Raw genomic sequence first — 21,470 nt, 5'->3', positions numbered from 1 at the left:
TTACCTTCTTGGCTTAATACAACCCCAATAGCGCTGCCACTGGCATCACAATCTACCTGGAAAACCTTTCTAAAATCTGGAAGTGCCAACACAGGCTGTTCTGTTACCTTGTTCTTCAGCAATTCAAAACTTCTCGCAGCTGCTACAGTCCATTTGAACTCTTTTCTATCCCCTCTTATTGTATCAGTTAGGGGTGCACATATGCCACTGAAATTCTTAATAAACTTCCTGTAAAAACTAACCAGACCATGAAATGATCTTACCTCAGTAGCAGACCTTGGAGTAGGCCATTCCAAGATGGTTTTTACCTTCTCCGGATCCATTTTGAGACCTTCAGGTGATATAACAAACCCCAAATAGACTAACTCCCTTTTTGCAAAGTTACACTTCTTCAGATTAATTAACAGTTTCTCTTCCCTTAGCCTTTCAAGGACACTACGAATGTGCAATAAATGTTCTTCCAAAGTCTTGCTGAAAATTAAAATATCATCCAAATAGACAATAACAAATTTTTCCAAGAACTTCTTAAGTACCTCATTCATGAGCTGCATGAAGGTGCTTGGGGCATTCGTCAATCCAAAGGGCATGACTAACCACTCATAAAGACCCTCCTTGGTCTTGAAGGTTGTTTTTCACTCATCTCCTTCTCGAATCCGTATCTGGTGATAAACACTCTTCAGATCTATCTTTGTGAAGTACTGAGTTCCACTCAAGCAGTCCATAATATCATCCATCCTTGGCAAAGGAAACCGGTACTTGATGGTGATCCTATTTATAGCTCGAGAATCTGTACACATCCTCCACTCTCCATCCTTCTTTGGTACGAGTACTGCAGGTACTGCACATGGACTCAGGCTCTCTCGAATCAAGCCCTTCCTCAACAACTCCTGAACCTGTCTATTTAGCTCCTCTGTTTCAGTAGGAGTCATCCTGTGAGCAGCCTTGTTAGGCAAACTAGCTCCTGGAATTAGATCTATCTGATGACTAATTTGCCTTACTGGTGGCAATCCATCTGGAACATTATCAGAGATAATATCTCCAAACTCCCCTAGTAAATCTGAAACTTCAAATGGTATTTCACTACTACCTTCTTTATCTTTCGTAGGAATCAAAGCATAGCACATATGCTGATGTTTCATGCCATCTAAAAACTTCCTTCCATCAACAAGACAAATCCTAGCACTGCTACATACCTTTTCATCTTCCTTTTTCATGGGCTTCAATTTATGGCGAACTCCATCCTTTGTGAGAGAGTATGTGTTTGCATGTCCATCATGCACTGCATGTCTATCAAACTACCATGGTCTACCCAACAATAGATGGCAAACATCCATCGAAATAACATCATAGAGAACTTCATCATGGTAACTCCCAATTTTGAATTTTACTAAACATTGTTCACTTACCAGGACCTTATGATCATCTTTTACTCAAGCAATCCGATAGGGCTGTGGATGTTTCTCGCTCTTGAGCTTCAGCTTAGAGACCATCTCTTCTGATACCAAGTTATCAGTGCTACCACCATCAATGATCATGTCGCAACATTTATCCTCACACTTGCATCTGGTACGGAACAAACTCCTCCGTTGTCCTGGTTCAATCTCACCACTTAGTAGGACTCTTTCATTTACCAAGGTCTCTCCTCTTTCTGCATCCTCTGAATGTGATGATTGTGCATCCTCATCCACATGAGCAACCCTAGCTTGGCCCTCAGCTCTCCTATCTGTCCTTCCTTGTCGTTGAGGGCATTCAAAGGCACGATGACCTTCTTCATTGCAATGGAAACAGGTACCACGGAAGCCTCCTCTTCCTTGTCCACGTCCTCTACCTCTTCCTCTTTGATTTCCAAAGTCTTGATCATGGGAGCAGTTGAAACCCTCATTCCTCTGGTTCATGCTAGTACCCACATCTTCATTTTTCTTTTGGGTTTCATTGCGGCCTCCAGATGATCTACCGCTTCCCCTTCCTCCTTGACCGCGCCCTCTTTGTCTTCCTTCAAACCTTTTATTTAGCTTCTCTTCAACTCGTAGGGCAAACTGGTATGCCTCTTCAACACTGGTCATTCTTACCAGACTTAATTGCTTCTGCATGCCCACTGATATAACGAGCAACCTTCTCCTTATTTGCTTCTGCATGCCCCGCTCTAATCAAGAGTCGGTAAAACTCCTCTGTATATTCTTGGACTGATCTTCCTGCTTGTTTTAACCCATGCATCTTCTTAAACAGATCAAGCTCATAGTCCACGGGAATGAACTGCTTCTTCAATTTGTCCACCATGCGATCCCATCTTGTGATCTTCTCCTTTCCTCTTCTGTTTCTTTCCAATTGAACCTCTTGCCACCAGATTTTGGCATGGCCTTTCAGTTTGGCCTTTGCAAACTTAACCCTATCTGGGTCCCTGATATCCTCATACTCAAAGTATTCTTCCAGTTCATTGATCCAATCGATCAACTCATCTGGTTTCAGATTTCCTGAAAATACACCCACTTCAATTGTAGGTCTTTTCCCAAACTTAGTAATGGCCCTAAAAAGCCTTTCCTCTACAGGATTCAGAACTTCCCCGTCAAGTTCCCCTTCTAGTCCTATTACTTCTTCTTCATTGTCATCCTCACTGTTGTCACCTGCAGCAACATTTGCTCCTCTACGGAGCTCCTCTTGCAATGCTTGTACCTGCCTTTGGAGGGCTCTAACCTCCTCAGGATTAATAACTCTGGCCCTTCTGCCACGCTCTCTTCGTGGAGGCATCTTCTAACTCGATCCCACAACCACACAGTCCTGGTGCAAACTGCCTCACAATCGACGCTCTATCTATACACTTAGGAAAACCAGCTCTAATACCACTTGATGGGGACACAACCCAAGAACAAAATGGACACAACAGAAAGGGAAAATTATATTAACTAAGAAAATAAGCTTTTACAAATAGTACAGAGAAAATAAATTTCAGAACATGCCCTAAGGGCTTACAATAGCATAAATCTGGAGATAATTTCTCCTTTCAGTAGCTCCTCTCAAACTCCACTCCGAACTGCCTTTTACAATGCCAGAAATCTCCTTAAATAGACCCCGGAGGGTTAACGACTAGGAGTACATTCTAGAAAGTGCTAGTAGGCATCCACCGAAAAAATAGAAGGTTCCAGAAGCTGCGTTAGAAGTCGGTGCAAATCTAGAAGAATCCAGAAACGGTAACCAAACTTCCGGGAGGCATAACTTTTGAACCGTAGCTCCGATTGACGAATCGTTTACATTTTCGGAAAGCTCTCGAAGTGCTCTATAGCCCTATGGACCAGCTTCGCTCGTCCCCTATTTTTTGACCCTTTTCGAGGTCATTTAATGCCCCAAACCTGACTTTGAAGCATTCTTAGGAGGTCTCCAAAACCCGAAAAACTGCAATAACTTTCAAACCGTGGGGCCTATTGACCTGATTCTTTTTCTGGAATGCTCTAAATCATGATTACATTCATCTGGCCAATTCACACCTTCTAGTTTACCAAAATGATGGCCCAAATACATGCTCCTATTTTTTCGGGATTTTCAAACGCACTGATAGTGGAACTATGAGAGTTGGAACCTTTATTTGACCCAAATGGGTATCCAAAAATGAAAACACATCAAACAGAAACTAAGTCTAAGAACACTTTTTTGGGTGACACAAGATTGCCCTTATACCTCTGGATGCTCCTGCATCATTTTGATGGATAGACTTTCTATAATTTGCAATTTTTCATGATTGCACATGTCCAATCCTGATTTCTACAACTTCAAAGGCTTCATTCAGGCTCATATAGACACATTTTGAAGTGCAATTTTTTTGAAAATGCATGGTTTTATGTCTATTTTTCATATATGTTATTATATTGTAGCTTGAGTCGACATATCACTTTTAACATTTGGCCTTTTTTGGCTTATTTTTAGCACATGTAATTTCTTGGATTCTAGAGTGATTTTGTCCAATAATTCTTTTAGTCTACTATTAAAATGTCCCCTCTCCAGGTTAGTCATAATTGATACCTTTAAATCAATTGTACTGTTCATACTAGTTATTTCACTTATCAAACATTATTATTGGGATTTACAAATGAAACATATAGACATTATTCAAGTTGCCTAGACACCATTTATGGACTCCCTCAAAATTTACAGGTCCAACTCTGTTTCACGAAGATCTACGAAATGCTGACCCTACCCTCTATTGGGATAAAATCCATTATAGTGGATTTATAGAAGCCCCTCCTTGGTAATGCTAAAGTCTTCTTGGTCAAATGGTAATAAAATTGATTGTACATGCATATTTATGATTTTTCTATTATAGTTGATATTACAATCTCATTATTGTAAATGATATTAATAGTGTAATAGTTATCAATATTCATATATATAAATATGTTTATCATATAGATATAATACACCTTAGAATCATATAAGATTATTTATTTCCTTCTCCTTTTGAAGATATCTCATTTTATTTATATTCTCTTTTATAATCATAATCCATTTGAAAAGTCACACCCCTTCATAATTACAATCCACGTGAAAAGTCACAACCCTTCATAGTTACAATCCTTTTGAAAAGTCACAACCCTTCATAATCATAATCCTCTCAAAAAGTCACAATACTTAGTAATTACAATATTTTTGAAGAGTCACAACCATTCATAATTATGACCATTCCGAGAGTCACATCCTTTCAATATCACTAATACCTTTTGAGAAAGTCATTTCCTTATTTTCTTCACATTATTCTCATCTTCCATTATTCCTTTTTTAACTCATCTCTTTTCCTCTTCTTCCTTCCTTTTTTCTTTGAAATGAACTCTCCTCTATGTCTCTTTATTACACATCTCTTGACTTTTCATTAGATTTAGTTAACTTTTATTATTTATTTACTTTCTACAATATTATCTCTTGTAGTAAATTTTATTTATTTGTTCATACATTGTAATTTTATTATTGTTTAATTTTATTTACTTTTAGATCTTATTTTATTGATAATAGATTATATTATTATTTATGTTTATGTAATAAAATAATATTTTAATACCATTTCTAATTTTTTATATTAATGCTAACTGTAGTATATGATTTTATTAGCATTATTTATTTAATAATATTATCTTATTTAATTATTATTAAAATTCGATCTTAAAATGGGGACATGACAACTATAGCCTTTTTTTGGCAATTGTAATCATTGAAATCAAAAGTTTGCTTAGATCTTTTTTGGCAAGTGACAATTGTACATGTACTAACTTCTAAGTATAAAGTGTCAAAACTTTTTTTTTGTAGTGGCAATTGTACATGCACTAAATATAAAGTGTCAAACCATCTTTTTTCGGGGGATTCTTTGAAGCTCCATCACAATTCTCATGAAACAAGCTTTTGCTTTTAGCTTCAAAGATACCTTCAAGTATACATGTTGTTTACTGTAGTGAGACAATATTACTTCGTAATGATTTAGCCAGTGAATCCTAGGGACACGCACCCAACCCAAAACTTGAGAGTATCTGGTGCGGGGATGTCTCTGAGACGGGCACTTGGCACACCCAAGCACCCCCACCACTGCCCAAGCGTTGGCACACCACAATTGCAATTGTTGCCAAACCGCTTGGGTTCTTGGGTGTTTGGAGAAGTAGTGCCTCTCCCATTTGATTTCTGTAAATCATCCTGATGGATGAAACCTTGTTGATCTTTCTTTGTGAAGAGATCATGTTTAGGACCATAAGTGGTCTACACCCTTGAGGTGATTAGATTTCTATTACTATATCATTTGCTTTGATTATGCTTATGGCTGATTTATGAGTTTATGATGTGTTAGATGGTTTCACTAAGGTTTGTGCCAATGGTTACCAAGATTGATGTGGTATCATGATATTGTTCCATGATCACCCTAAGATGTGTACAGAGATTCACTGTGTATTATTATCTTGCTACATTGGACTAGGTTCTTATAGCAGCAGTTAGTAATGTGTTTGACCATGTTAACTTATCTATTTTAAGTGCCTCTCTTGTTGTCGTTCTGCTACAGCATTCCATTTTGTTCTTGGAGATACTTGAGACACTCTAGTGATGATCATTATGTTATTATCTCATATGTGGATGACATTTACTTTATAGTTCAGTATTTGAATATTGTTGTATGATGGTTTATGCGTTATGTATCTTATTTCATGTTATGTATCTAGTGGATTATGTTGTTTAGATATCTAGATTCATCTTGGAAATATGTTGTGGTACATTAGATTCAATTTGATATACTCTTTATTGTTTTACCTACCTGATGTGAGTGCTAACAACATTTGAGATGTCGTGTTATGGAATTTATGCATAGTTGGTCTAGTAGATATGTTCTACATGGATATCTATGCTGATTCTACATGTTGCTTCAGCTTTGATATTTGTACCATTGCACTTAACGGGTTGTGTAAAGTGTGCAAGATCTCTAGCTTCAACAACGACATTGGGGATAGTGATTTGACCATTCTCTTAAGCCAATGTTGCCTCCGGTATGGGCAAAGTATCTTTCTTTTTCTAGATTAGATTATCTTCTGGTTCTCAAAGATAACTTAGTTTTCCTTGTATTTAGACCAGCCATCTAGATTTTGTTCGTGTTTCTAAATTGCTAAGGATCTCTGCAGGCTTTTTACTAGATTTAACCCTTTTGGTTTTCAGTCAGTAGGTTGTCGATGGATTTTCCAAGTCTTTTGGATCTTCAGATTTTTGGGATTTTCGGGTCTTAATTAATTAAATTTATTTTAAATTTATTATTTTATTATTTTATTTTAGTGAGTAGATGGTTTATTCATCTACGTAGTTCTGACAGCGGGACCCAATTCATCCATCTTCAATCACTTAAGTCTGTTTTAGCGGATTCAAGTGATGGGTTTTAATAAAGTTTCTAATTTTTAGAAATTATATTAAATTTCCCTATCCTTTTGGGCAAATTTTCTCTATAAAGCAAAATTTTGCCTTTGTAAATTTCATTATGCATACTTGGGTGAATTTTATTTTTGGAGAGCAAGTTTGGAGGTTTTTGAAACTCTCTTCTCGAGGATTACTGTTTTGCTAGATCTGGAAGTTCTGTCTGATAGAATTCAGCGAGGTCTCTTGCAAAGTGTTGGCAGTGGGTAGGCCGTTGTTTGCCAAGCTTCTTGGTAGATTCGGCAGCGTGTTTGTTTTTCTTCCTTTCTTCTTCAATTTCTTAGAGTTGCTCATTCGTTTGTGAGGTAGGGTTTGCGTTTAAAATTATGTTTTGAAGGTTTTAGTTTCAATTCTTGCTTTATTAGGCTTAGAGCTTGTTTTTGTTCAGTGGGTTATTCCGATTGGGATTCCACATGCATTTTCCTATTTTTTGAGGGTTTTAAATGCAGGTTTATGAACAAAAATGCTGGTCATTTTTCTGGGTTTTCTCGAAAATAATTTTTTATTGGATTTCTACTTGTTTGAGCCTGTTTGCTCAATGGGTTTTCCATCTTATAATTTTTTGCTAAACTTTGATTTTGGGCAGAAATTTACTTTGCTGAAATTTTTAGTGCTGTCCAGATTTTGGACATTTTAAGCACCAAATGGAGTTGGAGTTGGTTAATTGTTTGATTACCCAATCCAATCTCTTCTGCCTTTCTGTTTCACCCTTGAGTCTTTGCTTTCTCATCCAACCCTAGTTCTATATTCGTGAGCATGGCATGCCTTGTCACATGCACAGTTCCTTTATGCGTGCCTAATGAATCTTGGAGTGTTGGTTTATCATGAGGGTTGGGGAGGGAATTGCATGTCTTCGGACACTTGTAACTTGGTGAGATAGTTGGGTATGTATGGGTAAAGATGTGGAGTGGCCTTTGCTACAGGAACTAGCACAAAGCGGATGAGATGACAACATACATGAGGTGTTTACTTAATAAGATCAAACTAAATAAAATATGGTTACTTAATCAACACACAATATATTTGGGATGTTCGGATCGCCATTTGGCTTGTTCCCATGCCCAAGGATGTTCCGAGTGTCGTTTGGCATGTTACATGCCCACACTCCACTACAGCCCCATCATAGTATCTTAGAGGTTTTGACCAAGACCTGATCTATTGCATTGTCTCAGATTGTTTTCAGTCCTTGTCACTGCTTGGCATCTGTGTAAGCCATTTGTGACTGTTCTCTACTTGGTCGGATCTCTATCCCTTCAGCACACAATTATCTTCATTACTACATTGGACCGATGTACAGGTTTTCTTTGGTGTTGTTTGTTCACTTGACACCTTGTGTTTAGGCATTGTGAGTTCTCTCGTGATTATTGCTTATCTACTTGGTTGCATGTGGTTTCTTTCTTGGTAGATGTTGCTTGTTCTATGTGATGCACTACTTGAGAGGTGTGTCGTAGGAGTATGTTTCATTATGATGTATGTTACACCGTAGTGATATTGTAAACAGACTTTCATAGATGCTTTTGTATTATTGTAGTATATTAGACCTAGAGGGTTCTTTTGATCACTACATTAGTACAATGAGAATTCCAGCTTAGGGGCACAGATTGGGTGGTATGGAATATGTTGTGCACGGGGACCGGTTGAGGACCTAAAGTCTTGTGAAGCTGTGACTGTGTTGGGTGGAAACGTGCACTTAGATAGGTTGTGTGGATTGCCTGTTAGTTCATGTTATATATCATTGCAATGTTATTTAAGTAATGTTGCTTATGCTCTTATTGGTTTATAAATGCACATATGTAGATGCTGAGATTAAATGTTTTACTTTAGTGATTTGGTCCTGTAAGTTCTATCTTGGATACATTTATGCTTACGAGTGTCTTAGCCTCGTCATTATTATTCTGGTAGTCCCCACTACAGAGGTTAATGTTTCAGTATTCCTTTATGCTCATAATGTAATTTAGTCTTTCGTCATTTCAGCATGTGTAGGAATTAATCTTGTGCTTTTCAAATGAATCTCGTAATCTAACCTCGAACATTGTAGGGTAAGCACACTGAGATAGTTTATGTTTCGGTAATGAAGCGTGTTTGTTAGTTATATCACTTGGGGTTCTTGGTATGATTATATGTTGTTAGTCTTCTGTTGCTTATGTTGTCGCATATTGATGTTATCGTACTTTGTCCTCAGCAGAAACTGTGTAGCCAACATGTTCATGTTATCAGTAAAGATTTTGTAGCCGACGGGTAAATTAGTATTGTTATGTAGTCGACGGACCCCTTCAGGAAGGTTCGGCTTGAAGTATTTATACCCCGTCTGAGATCATTGTAAATCATCTTATCATCTATACGTAATCTCTTGGCATATGCGAATAATAAAAGGAGATCTGTTGTTCTTTCTCATTGTTTGTGTGCATTAATCCATTGATCTATGTGGTAAACATTTGGTGCCTCATCTCCCCCAAAAGAAAAGTCGTCTCTTAGCAACTTCAAAACTAACAAAAACAGGAGACCACATACTTTAACAAAAAAAAATATGTTCGACTTGTTTTATCCTTGTTTTCCAAGGATCGTCGGGCACGGCATTACAGGAGACGTCAAGGGTACTTGGGTGCTTGTGTACTTGTGTGTTTAGGTGCTTCATCCACTTTGTTAAGAGGAACAAACTTGCCTCTAATTGGGTGCTTGGGTGCTTGGGTACTACATCCACTCTGTTGAGAGCAGAGAATCTTGTTGTACACAATGTCTTGCATATCGTAGATCGAAAGTCACACATCTACAAAGAGATCCTAGCAGCACAATGGGAAGTAGAGACAGAGGATTTGTCTCATATTGATGAGGATGAGATTGCATTAGAAAGAGAAGTAGGGTTGGTTGGTGTTCCTTTTGCGGAACTTGAGTGTGAGGAGTCCAGCAGTTCCCGTGATGATTACATTGGCTTGGGGATAATTAGAGGTTTCCAATCACTACATTTTGTCATTTTGACATGATTTTTTACTCATTTTGATATTGATCATGATTCAAATCATGCATGATGCTACTCATTGTAATCATCTTTATCATTATGATATAATTAATATTTGATAGAACTAATAAAAGTCCTATTTGCTGATAATTTAGATTCCTATTTGAAACTTGATATATCAATGTTACTATTGGGTATGTACTATGTTACTATGTTGAATGTTCAATGGTTCTACTTCGTGTTGCAATTTTGCTATGTGCAAGTATTTCAATTTGGTATGTTTTGTTGAAACATCATTTCATAGCTAGCATTTCATTTTCTATATGTATAGTATGCAAAACAACCCTGCCCCCCAATGTTCCGCAACCGTCCCCAAGTTGAGGCCCTCTTTTTCCCGTCCCGACATCCCCCAGCGTTGGTGGTACACTGGATTGGCACACCAACACTGTCAAGATGCTTTCATTGCTAAGCCTTGATTAAAAAAATCCCAAATATGAAAATAACAATCATGCTTGGTTGTACATATTGTGGTCTAAGAGTGAGTGTATTTGAATTTCTCACCCATCTCTTCCCAAAAATATTATACTGGCAAACTATCATTTTACTACAATTTGGGTTGGATGGATAGCAAGGAGAGTACATAAACTTCTAGTAAACCTGATCCTGCACACGAATCCACTTGCCTGTCTATTGTGACAATTTGGTTTTGACCTGGCTAATGCTTGCTTCCCACTTCCTTTCCTTGCACATCGGATGAAGAGGAAATCCCACAAAGTCATGCACTTCTGTCTTCCTCCTTCTTGGAATGTTGATAAAGATTATTTGCAACATCATTAATCTGCCACAACATCAACTGTGGATATTCAAGAGACGGAATTCATCAATTTTACACATAATGAGGGATGAAATTAGAAAAGTTGTGCACAAAATAAAGGGCTACAATTGAACATTGTATCTCACCTCCTTGAGAAGTCTGCATAACTTATGTTTCATGATAATCAGTAGGCATGGCTAAGATCTGCTTAACCCGAGCTTCTATAGGGATTAAAAGATGTTCTTATATCATCATTAAACAAGATTGAATACATGAGAGAGATGATGCTGCTTCTGATCAAAGTCATGATTGGTTCTATGAATCCAAATGCCTGCTGAATAGAAAGAATCAATTCCCCTTTAATCTTGATTCAAAAGCTTGTCCTTACCCTCCAAATCAGCACTGTAAATTTTGTTTTCCTTCAGAACAAATCACCCACCTTTGGATGGATATGCACACGTTGACTGAGACCTTTGGATAATTAGTTTCAACTAAAAATATTTTATATTTGCCTGATATTCCCTTGGAAAAAACCCACTCTTCCTTCGGATGGATATGTACATCTGGAATCATTGATCGTGCTCACGTGAGGAATTGTAAGTTACTACAGGATAGTGATGAATTCTAAATTTTCTGTGACATTAGTCATGGAGTAATGAGCATCCGATGGAATACTTATGAGGTATAATGCTAGCCAAACATAAAACTATAAACATTGTAAAATTCTGCTGGAAAGCATACAAAGGTTTACTAAGCTTGTGAAATCAAGTATGGCAAGTTAATAAAATTTATGCTCCGATATTAATGAAGCAGATTGGTATCCATACTCCAGAATGTCTCTTTGTGCCTGTGGATAATTAAGTTGTTTCAATTTGTAATATTGTATACATTGTATCATCAAAGAATGAGACAGAAGGGTGTACCGGGCCACCAATTCCTCTAATGCCACAGAGCTCTAACTCCTGCAAGATTCCCTCCCCACCAATAACATATACCTGAAATTTACAAGAAAACAAAAATCAGAAAGCTTAATGCATTACTTAATCTTCTTGCAGCTAAAGTTACAACCAAGTGGATGACTGGCACAGCAAAATAAAATTAAGTTTATCCCTTGCACTTACATAAAAATATGGTCTTAACATTACAATGCTTCCACCTTCCCCTACACTCATAAACAAATATAAATAGCCGGAATATGATAAATAGAATACAGTGTAGTTTTTTAATCAAATTAATTGACCCTTGTTTTATGAGTAGTGGCTTACAAGAATCCATCTTTCATGAGAATGAATGGAACACTTAACACTCATTGAATTTAGGTGATGCTGACAAAAGTGAAGCAACAGGACTTCCCAGGAGGTCACCCATCCCAGTACTACTCCAGCTCAAAAACTCTTTATTGTTTCATTCATTCTCATAAGAGATGGGTTCCTGTGAACCAATACTCATGAAACATGTGTCAATAACTATGACTCTAAAACTACACAATATAATCCTAATAGCAATATCACAATTTGACTTGCTATTGAAAATATCTCCTACCTATCAAATAGAATACAGTTACTCCAGAATCAGGCTACTTCTAACATTGAGTACCATTTCAAAGTTTCAAACAATGGAAGGAATTTAGAGTGGCTACTCAAATACTAAGATCAGACATCTGATAAAACAGACTACTGGCAATGGAAACTTTTGCATAGAAAAATGAACTATGGTTCTCTGCCCAAGTTGGATACAATAAAGCTAACCTTTGTTTCAATTTTTTATTTGTTTTTGTAATAACTCTCAACCAGTTATAGTTTAAACAAACATCACTTTTTTTCATTAATCAAAAATCAAGCATTTTGTCAAACACTCGTCACTTTTCACTGTAACGGTGACAGTCAGAATTCCGGACACCAAACTAGAGAATGCAAATGAGGTGCTCACAATGTTCAGAACAATTTGGCTTTCAGATTCTTATCAAAATCAATACCAGTCACAAACTATATAAGTCTTGCCTTATGAGCTTGTATGCACAGGTCTGAATACATTACTCTCCTCACAATTGCATTTCAATTTAAACACAGATAATTATAATTCAAACATGATTGTATATACTTGATCAATTTATTGCTGCAAATACACAGAGTAAAATAATTATAGATGTGAACCTGATATTGTCTTTTAAATGAACAAGGGTGGCTATCTGCACAAATTGCAGGCCCTAATCAATGAGCCACAGCTATCCCTGTGATGCCAAAATGGGCACTCATTAATAGCAAGGTAAACAAGGCTTTCCCAACCTGATTCTTCTTCCAATTGGCTGCCAGTAACCATGTCTGGTATTACTCCAATGCAGGCCGCACATGAGCAATGTATAGGCTCGATTTTTGCAGGTAGTTGAGCCACCAATCTCCTGTTACCTTACACGCCCAGAGTCCCAGTAAACTCCCAACAGCAAGGACACTAGATGCAGCTCCAGAATAGCACAGTGACAACCGTCCTCCTTGCAGCAGTATAAACAAGTTAACAACAGGCCCTAGAAGCACCCAAAGAAATGATAATATCAAACGCTCAACCTCCTTGCAGATGAGATACTCCAGGATAAATATTGCCCAGCACAAAGGTAACAGCAAGGTTCTTCAACATCTTGTTGCAGACAGAAATATCGCCCAGAAATAATGATAGCAACCACTAAGATTTCCTGCGCAATATTGCCTTCTTAGCCACAGGTTATCACGGTATACAGAAGACAATCAACAATCCCAGAATTCTTCACTTCTCAGCTACAGTGATGAACAATAGAGAAGTAGGGAAAACTTAGCTATACCTCAGCAGCTTAGTTGCAGAACGATTGCAAATGCAATTCTCAGAATTCAAAACCCTTATACCTCAGCAAGGGCAGAAACTTCAACCTCAGAGATTCCCACAAACACAACAAAAGCAAATAATATAAAGAAATGATTGGATGCTTTTTTCCAATGAAATGAGCTCATATTTATAATCCCTTATCGGTAAAAAATTTCCAAAAGAACTCAGCTCCTGAAACTTTCCAACACAACTCTTTTAGTAATATGAAATATCTTAATGACATTATTATAAAAAAAAATTATTATTATAGTAATGCAACTTTAATAACCAATCAATAAATAAGAGCTCACACAATTAATAACCACATCCACTGCAGGTAACGACCAACTCCCAGATCCACTCACTACACTGCCAAAAAACGGCAACTGCCAAAAATAGTAAGTTCGCAACTAGGACCCCCTAATCACCATGTTAGCTCACGAGGGTCGGTGTAATGAACTAACTCAATCTTATGCAGAAACCTGCCAAAAATGGGGACATTATAGTTTTCTCTTTCTGGTTCAATGTTGGAGATTCCTTAGTGCTATTTAAAGATGGCACCTATCAATTAATATAAATTCAAATAATAGGGCGCTTCCTTTAAATAACGAATAGAAATGTTTACGGACCAAGATGTACAGTTCTTTCTTTGAGGAACTCAACAGATCCAGTCACATATGGTCCCAAAAGAATACTAGATTGTATGCTCGTATTATTGGGGCCATGTCATGTCTCATCTCACCTAGCAAATCAATAAATAATAATGTCAGCCTATTTTATTCGTATGGTGAATCTTATGCTTTCTTTGTATTTGCGAATTCTAGTTGGAGTTCAACTTGTCTGCCATTTAGGTGAAAATCCCCCCTACTCTGGCACTTTGCAATTTTGATGGGAATCGTCCCTCTCCCTATACTACCTGCAAGTTTCAGCTATTGTAGTCACGGATATATTCTTGTATCAAATTCTACATTTGTTCCTTTGTGTGATTATCTCCATTATAATTATGCAATTTATCGAACATTGTGTTCAAGATTTGGCATAAATCTATAGCAATAAGTTCCTTATTGTGTTTGCATTCGAAGGTGTTCCTTGACCGCGTCCAAAGGGTGTCATGTTTGCATCCGAGGGGTACCTTGACCATGTCCAAACGATATTGTATAGTCTAAAGGTTTTCCTTGTCCACATATGAAGGGTGTCATGTCCAAATCTGAAGGGTGTTGTGTTCATGTCTAAAGGGTGTCATCTCTACATCAAAGGTGTGCTTTGTTCGTGTTTGAAGGGTGTCGTGTGCATCCAAAAGTGTGTGTCATGTACAATAAGCTGAAAAGACCACGCAGGTATTGCAAAGACCACACAAAATCCCCACATCCTGCACAAGTTATCTATCTGCACATAGGGGTTCTCACTGCCACATGCCAACAAGGGGACATTACAGTAGTATCAGAGACAAAATCCTACTAGCTTGTGGAATGTTTATGATGATCATAGATATGGAAGAAAGGGATAGTAAAATTACCAACACTAAAATCGCCAAGTGGTATAGAAAATATCAAAAGAGGAAGGATCTTATGACATTTCAAGAATATCTATTTCTGCCAAGAAAGAGTATACCTATGCATGAAGTGATTATCAAGATCTTTGATGAATACTCAATGAGTCTGAGGAGATCAAGGCTACCAAATGCTTTGATAGGTACTATGTAAGCAAAAGAAAAGAGGAGTTGGATCCTGAATTATGAACTCAATCAAAACTAAAGGAAGGCCAACTATGTCTAGTAATGAGAAAAATGTTTGTATGAATTTTGTCAAGCCAATTGTGGTTGATTAGCTTCATGGAGATGCAAAACCTACCAATGATACCTCGCAAGAGCAATCTATATAATTGGTAAAATATAGAGTTTACCCTTTTGCTAGACATGAGGCATGCATGATTTCCATCTCCTCCTTGGATCCTGATGACTCCAAGCATGGCAACATTCATATTAGAGTGGAGCAATGGAAGTCTGATGGAGATTTACTCTTCTCACATACATCTATGTGTATGCAATATGCACTTAGTCACACTGCAACATAGAGATTTCAGTGGATATGGCTATCAGTGCCTACGCATGCTTTGGGATCCTCAAGCTTGTCTTATGAAAAACAGTTTGCAGATTACTTGAGGGCAAGCAATCTTTGCGTTAGGAGGAATGTAATGTCCCTAATTTTGATAAATTGATTGATAAAGTGGTTCCAAAAAATTAAATAATATTATAAAAGGATATCTTTTATTAATTAATTTTAATTATAAAATAAAAGGGGGTCAAAAGAATAATGTTACCCTATTTGTAACCCTTCAGAAAAATTCCTTGAGCTCTTTACAAGCTAGTGGTTGTTTTCTTTCTATTTTTTAATTCCAATTGGGGTTCAGCTTTTCTTGTGTTTCGGAGGTGCAAGATCCTCCCTACTCTAGCACTTTGCAGTTTCGACAGGATCATCTCTCGCCCTATTCTGCATGTGAAGCTTAGCTACCATAATCACAAATATATTTCTCTGTGAAATTCTACATTAATTCCTTTTTGCGATTATCTCCATTATAACTATGCAATTTATCAAACATTTTGTTATAAATCTAGCATAAAATAATAGCATTAAGTTCCTTATCATGTCCGCCTCCGAAGGTGTTCCTTGATCATGGTTGAAGGGTGACATATCCACGTCTAAAGGTGTGCCTTGACCACGTTCGAAGGGTACTGTGTTTGCATCCAAAGGTGTGCCATGTCTACATCCAAAGGGTATCATGTCCACATCTGAAATTGTAACCTATTCGTGTTAAAAGGGTGTTGTGTTTGCATTCAACAGGTGTTATGTTTGCGTCCGAAGGTGTGTGTCATGTACGACAAGCTGAAAAGCCCATACAAGTATTGTAGACTATAAAGGTTGCAAAGACTGCATGGCATCCTAGCAAGTCGTGCGGGATTGTACATCCACACTTAGGGGTTCTCGTAATCACACACAAACAAAGGGAACATTATAGTGTCAATAACAAAAACAAAGGAATGCAAGGTTTTGGTATAAAAGCATCGCAAATGACACAAACTCAGAATCTTGACAGAACAAGCCCTAGCATGCAAGCAATACAAGGAGATCCAAATCGAGTACAAGAAATCAATAAAGGGAAGGAGAAACTAGTATCAGAGGTAGGCATGTCAAAATGGAAAACAAAAAATTCAGGTATGGGCCCTAATGCGCCTCTATTATAAACATCTATACCAATCAACCTAGTCAAATTCAGGAATGAAATAGGAAGATTAAGAGACCATGGAATTTTCTTGAAATGGGACGGTTTGATAAAAGTGGTTAGCTTTGTGGAAAATTGGTGCTATGATAGAAGGGGGGAAGAAGCCCAAATTTGTGCCCTTGCAAATGACTTCTTTTTTATTAGTTTTCCCTCAAACCACAAGAAATGGGAAACTCTAAGTAGTGGCCACACTATTTGGAGAAATCAACTCATATTTTTTAATGGAGTCCAAATTTTGAATGTTGGAAACACAAACTTAAAGAGGGACTAGTTTGGCTTAGGATATATGAAATCCCATCGAACGACTATGAAGAAAGCAGATTAAATGATATTGGAAACAACTTTTATGAACTAAATGAAAAAGATGTTGTCAGTTTGATGCTGGAGTTTAGAGGAGAAAAAGATGAAATAAGTTCCAAACCGGATACAAGTAGTGTGAAGCAGCCAGCATTGGAAAGGAAGCCGAAAGCCCAGACAGTTCACCACTCTTTCACAATTCTCCTTCTATTATTGGACTATTTTTGGGGTGGCTTTTACACAGGTCCTTCTAGTGTTTTTGTGCAAGTCCTTCCTTTGTTTTTGTGTGGATCCTTGTCCTTGCTACATGTGTGTGTTTCTGTTGGGTAGATTGTGCTCGCATCCTGCAAGCCTTTTGTGGCTTCCCTTCATTGTTTATGCACAGGGTGTGTTGAAGAATGTATGTGTTGTCCTCTCCCATTCGACTGTGTCTCATAAGTTGTGCATTGCCAATAGCACCACATGATTTGGTCATTAATCTTCTGCAAATAATTCTCCCGATTTCACTAAAAAACAACTATCGAGACTATAAAGAATTAAAAAGACTCAATCAAAATCTTTTTGCATAATCAAGCATTCACAAATGCTTACGTGTGATTAATTGCAAGAAACTGGGATTTTTTTTGAAGAGAAATTTAAAAAGTCACTTTCTTTTATATTATCAAGTATAAATGAGGAACGGTGGTGAGAGATAAAAGAACATTATAAGAAATAAGATGACATTTCGGAGGAGATATTAAAAAGAGATATATTCAAGCCTTGTAAGGGGGATTGCAAATATTAAAGCTTGACTTTAATATGAATTTAGATATTATATTTCAATAATAAATAAAAAGCCTTTTTGTTCATGTTTATTCAAGGAAGAGAGATTAAAATTCTGATTAAGATTTGTCATTTATGATCAATAAGAAGATTATTGGATTATTCTGAGAAAACTTATGCATTGGATTTTTCTCGCATTCTTTGTTCGACAACCAGGGATATTGCAAATAAATTTAGTTTCCTCGTCTCTGTGTAACTGGACTTCCACCAAAGAAGTTAAATTCCTCTTGGACTAATATTGAATTGCATATAAGATTTATCTTTTGCAAAGCATAGGAGTAATTGATGGTATTTATATAAATATTGTTCATAAAGTTGTACATAATAATCTTTGTTGTAATTGACTTTGTTGCCCACATAAGAAAAGGCACGGGTCTTTAAAATCATTGAAATATAGTCATTGGATTTATAATTGAAGTCAACAATCCGTATAGCTCCTTGCAAGCATCTAATCAATTATTGATAACCTTACATAAACATTCAATGATTTCAAGCAATCACATAACTTTATATTGATCGAGTTTGAAGATTTTGCCAACCAAATAACTTGTTGAGTGGATATTTTGCAACCAACGGTTTGTTAATATTAAATAGCAAAATAGGTAGACTAGCCATAGCATATGAGACAGCGTCTCTCCTACCTTTAAGGGAAGGCTCTCCTTTCTCACCATTTCTTGGATCAACTAAAGGTAAGCAAGAAGTTAGGAGATTTTGAAAGGGTATTACCAATATTCTTTCCTCTTAGCTTTCAAAAAAGAATCCACTTACCCATTGAGCGAGAAATGGCAAGATGAAATCCCTAACTACACTTCCATTTAATAGTTGGAAGCAATGATAACGATAAACTGACACTAACTCAAAGGCTAGTTGAAAGCGTACCAGTTTGGCTCTAATTCTGGTTTTAATCTATTCTAAAAGAATAATCTCTACTATTGGGGCAAAAAGACTTCCAAAAGTAGGGAATTTTAACTATTTTTGTGCATTGAAAAGGTAATATGAGCTACAATCAAAGTTTCTATTCTATATATTACCACAATCGCTCCCACTCAAAGCTTTGGCTCCAATTGTTTCTTAACTATTTATGCTCAACTATATAAACCATACAACAATAACATGAATCAAAGAAGACAGATGCAAATTACAGTCAAAGCTTCCAATCTACGCTTATCACAATTGCTCTCAATCAAAGTACAACTCCAATTGTTACTTTGTATTCACTTTTCATCAAAATAGAACTACACAACCATAGTGATGCTTGCACAATTCTTCAAAGCTTCTTGCATACAAATAAAAGATGATTTTTACAATGAGAGAGACACTCCTTTTATAGGAAAAGAAGTGATCAAAAAAAAAAGTGAAAGCAACCCAACCAACTTTGACCTAGTAAAACTAGGTGAGAAGAATTATTGGATTACATATCTGAAGGACATGCAAATCGAATTACATGTAATTGCATCTCATGCAATTCATCCTCTCCAACTACAAACATGAAAAATAAAGAATAAAGAAAACGGAAAAAGTTGAAACAATCCTAAGGATCATTCTGAAGGGCCTTATACTTGGTGATGCAATCACGCACTATAGGAAGATCAGAGATCTCTATTGTCTTTGATATAGCTTCAATTCTAACTGTATCAGCATATGCTGATTTTACAACCTTGTAGTTTCCTGTAAGAGAATCTCATAGGTGCTTTGCTATCGATTTGTATGCAGCGAACCTATTCATTGTGTATACCCAAATTCTTCGGTATGAAGATCAGTATTGACTTTCTCTATATACTCTAAGCTCATTTCTTCTTCTATAACCAAGTTTTCATGTTTTGGAAGTACATTGCATCCCATTTGTTCCAAATTGCACATGAACTTTGTTTCAATTGATTGGCAGTCTTCTAAGGTTGCCTGCAACTTTGTTAGAAGTTTTCCCAGTGTCTTTTCTTTGTGACCCATGAGTCCCTAACATCTGCAGAACATATTTGAAGATGGAATGACTTCACATGCAATCATGTCTTCTAGAGCAGCATTAGAAATTTGATCGCAATCACCCAAAATCTCTTTCAAGCTATTGGCTTCTTGATTCAAAGAAGCAATTAGGTCATTTAACATCTCTTCAACACCTCTGATATGTTCAAGAACTTTGACTACATTTTTGATGGCTTGAACTCTTTCAGAGACAACTTCTCCAAACAAAGTCTTTGCCCCTTCAATTATCCATTTTCTTGAGTTATCTAAGATGTAGTGACTGTATGTTATGAAGATAGCTGACGGATGACCTCATTTAGACGAGTAACCTCCTGCTGAAGTTGATTTTTCTTCTCCCAAAGCTCATGATTGCTTTTAGACACATTGGCAAGTGCATCTTGGGCATCCTGCAAACACTCCAGCCATGATTGTTTACCAAGTTCAAATTTGGTGAACTTGAAATCTGAATGGTTAATTCCTCAACTGGTTTATCTACCAAAGGTTTTGTAATTTCTACAAATTTAGTCTTTTCAAAATCCAAAATAATCCTTGAAACAATCTTGTCTTTCAAAGATTGAGACTTAGTTTTCTTAATAGGAAGATTGTATAAAGAAACTACAACCTTTCTTCTCTTCATACTAATTTTCCCCAACTATGCTGGAAAACTAAAACCCTCATCTATTGAAACAGGGACAGGGGCTACCATAGACATTAATCCTAATTGTATTCCTGTTGTGACCATGCATGCTTCAGTTTGCATGGCTGAATTCATGGGTGCCTGATGAGATGATTTTGTCATGAACATTTCCAAACCAGCAATTGAGGTATCAAGTTGGTAAACTTGACCTTCCGTGAGAGTTGGGAAATCTTCAGTCACATTTCCCAAATTCTCCCACTGCTCAGCTATGAGAGTAGGAGTTGCCAAAGAGATGGGGAGTGCCAACATGTTCACTTCTGAAGCAGTGATGGTAGATGTGAAAATGGCGGATTATGAATCCACATCATTGTCTATATCATCCAAGAAGGATATTTCCTGAGTGGATGGACCTTGAGTATTTATTGGCCATGGAGGAGATATGATCATGGTCTCTCCTTCCTCTTCATCTTCTTCTTCGAGTTCTTCCTCAAATTCTTGAGCCTGTACGAGCGCTTAAGAGGATCCTTAAGGTGCTTTTGATCACTTTCCACCTTTGAGCTTAATCTTGAAAGCTTTAGTTGGAACTGAGGAAGATGCACCATCTTTGCTTGTAATCTCCACCTGAGATGTCCTTCCAACTGGTCCAAAATGATTGCAATCTACCCCAAAATTTTGAATGTACTCTCCTAGGACGATTGATCTTCGGCCACTTATTAGTAATTGCCAAGATGGACTGGAATCTATCAAAGATAGAAACACCTTTTTGTTGCCAATGAATGGGAAAAGGACAATGCTTGTCAAGCTAGCCTAATGATATTTTGGATCTAGAATGACATCATCATCCTCAATCTGAAAATTAGGTAGAATCTCAACCATGTTGAGGTCAATGATTTGTTGCAATGTGAGCCTACAATAGTCCATCTTCATGATATCTAGCTCCACATGCAAGTCAATCC

General features: G+C 37.0%; 1 protein-coding gene across 1 annotated transcript in view; it reads right to left on the bottom strand.

The window, feature by feature from the left end:
* LOC149562680 (phosphoglycolate phosphatase 1A, chloroplastic-like) overlaps positions 1-21,470 on the bottom strand; it is a 175,120-nt gene that overhangs the window by 78,328 nt on the left and 75,322 nt on the right. Inside the window, exon 5 of the mRNA XM_089826127.1 lies at positions 11,612-11,683. Coding sequence (XP_089682253.1) covers positions 11,612-11,683 — 72 coding nt within the window. The remainder of the gene's footprint in view (positions 1-11,611; positions 11,684-21,470) is intronic.

Source organism: Cupressus sempervirens, chromosome 4 (assembly GCF_028749045.1).
Source record: "Cupressus sempervirens isolate cs-2001-9-10 chromosome 4, ASM2874904v1, whole genome shotgun sequence".
NCBI classification, from domain to species: Eukaryota; Viridiplantae; Streptophyta; class Pinopsida; order Cupressales; family Cupressaceae; genus Cupressus; species Cupressus sempervirens.
This window is presented reverse-complemented; position numbering and strand designations above follow the sequence as displayed.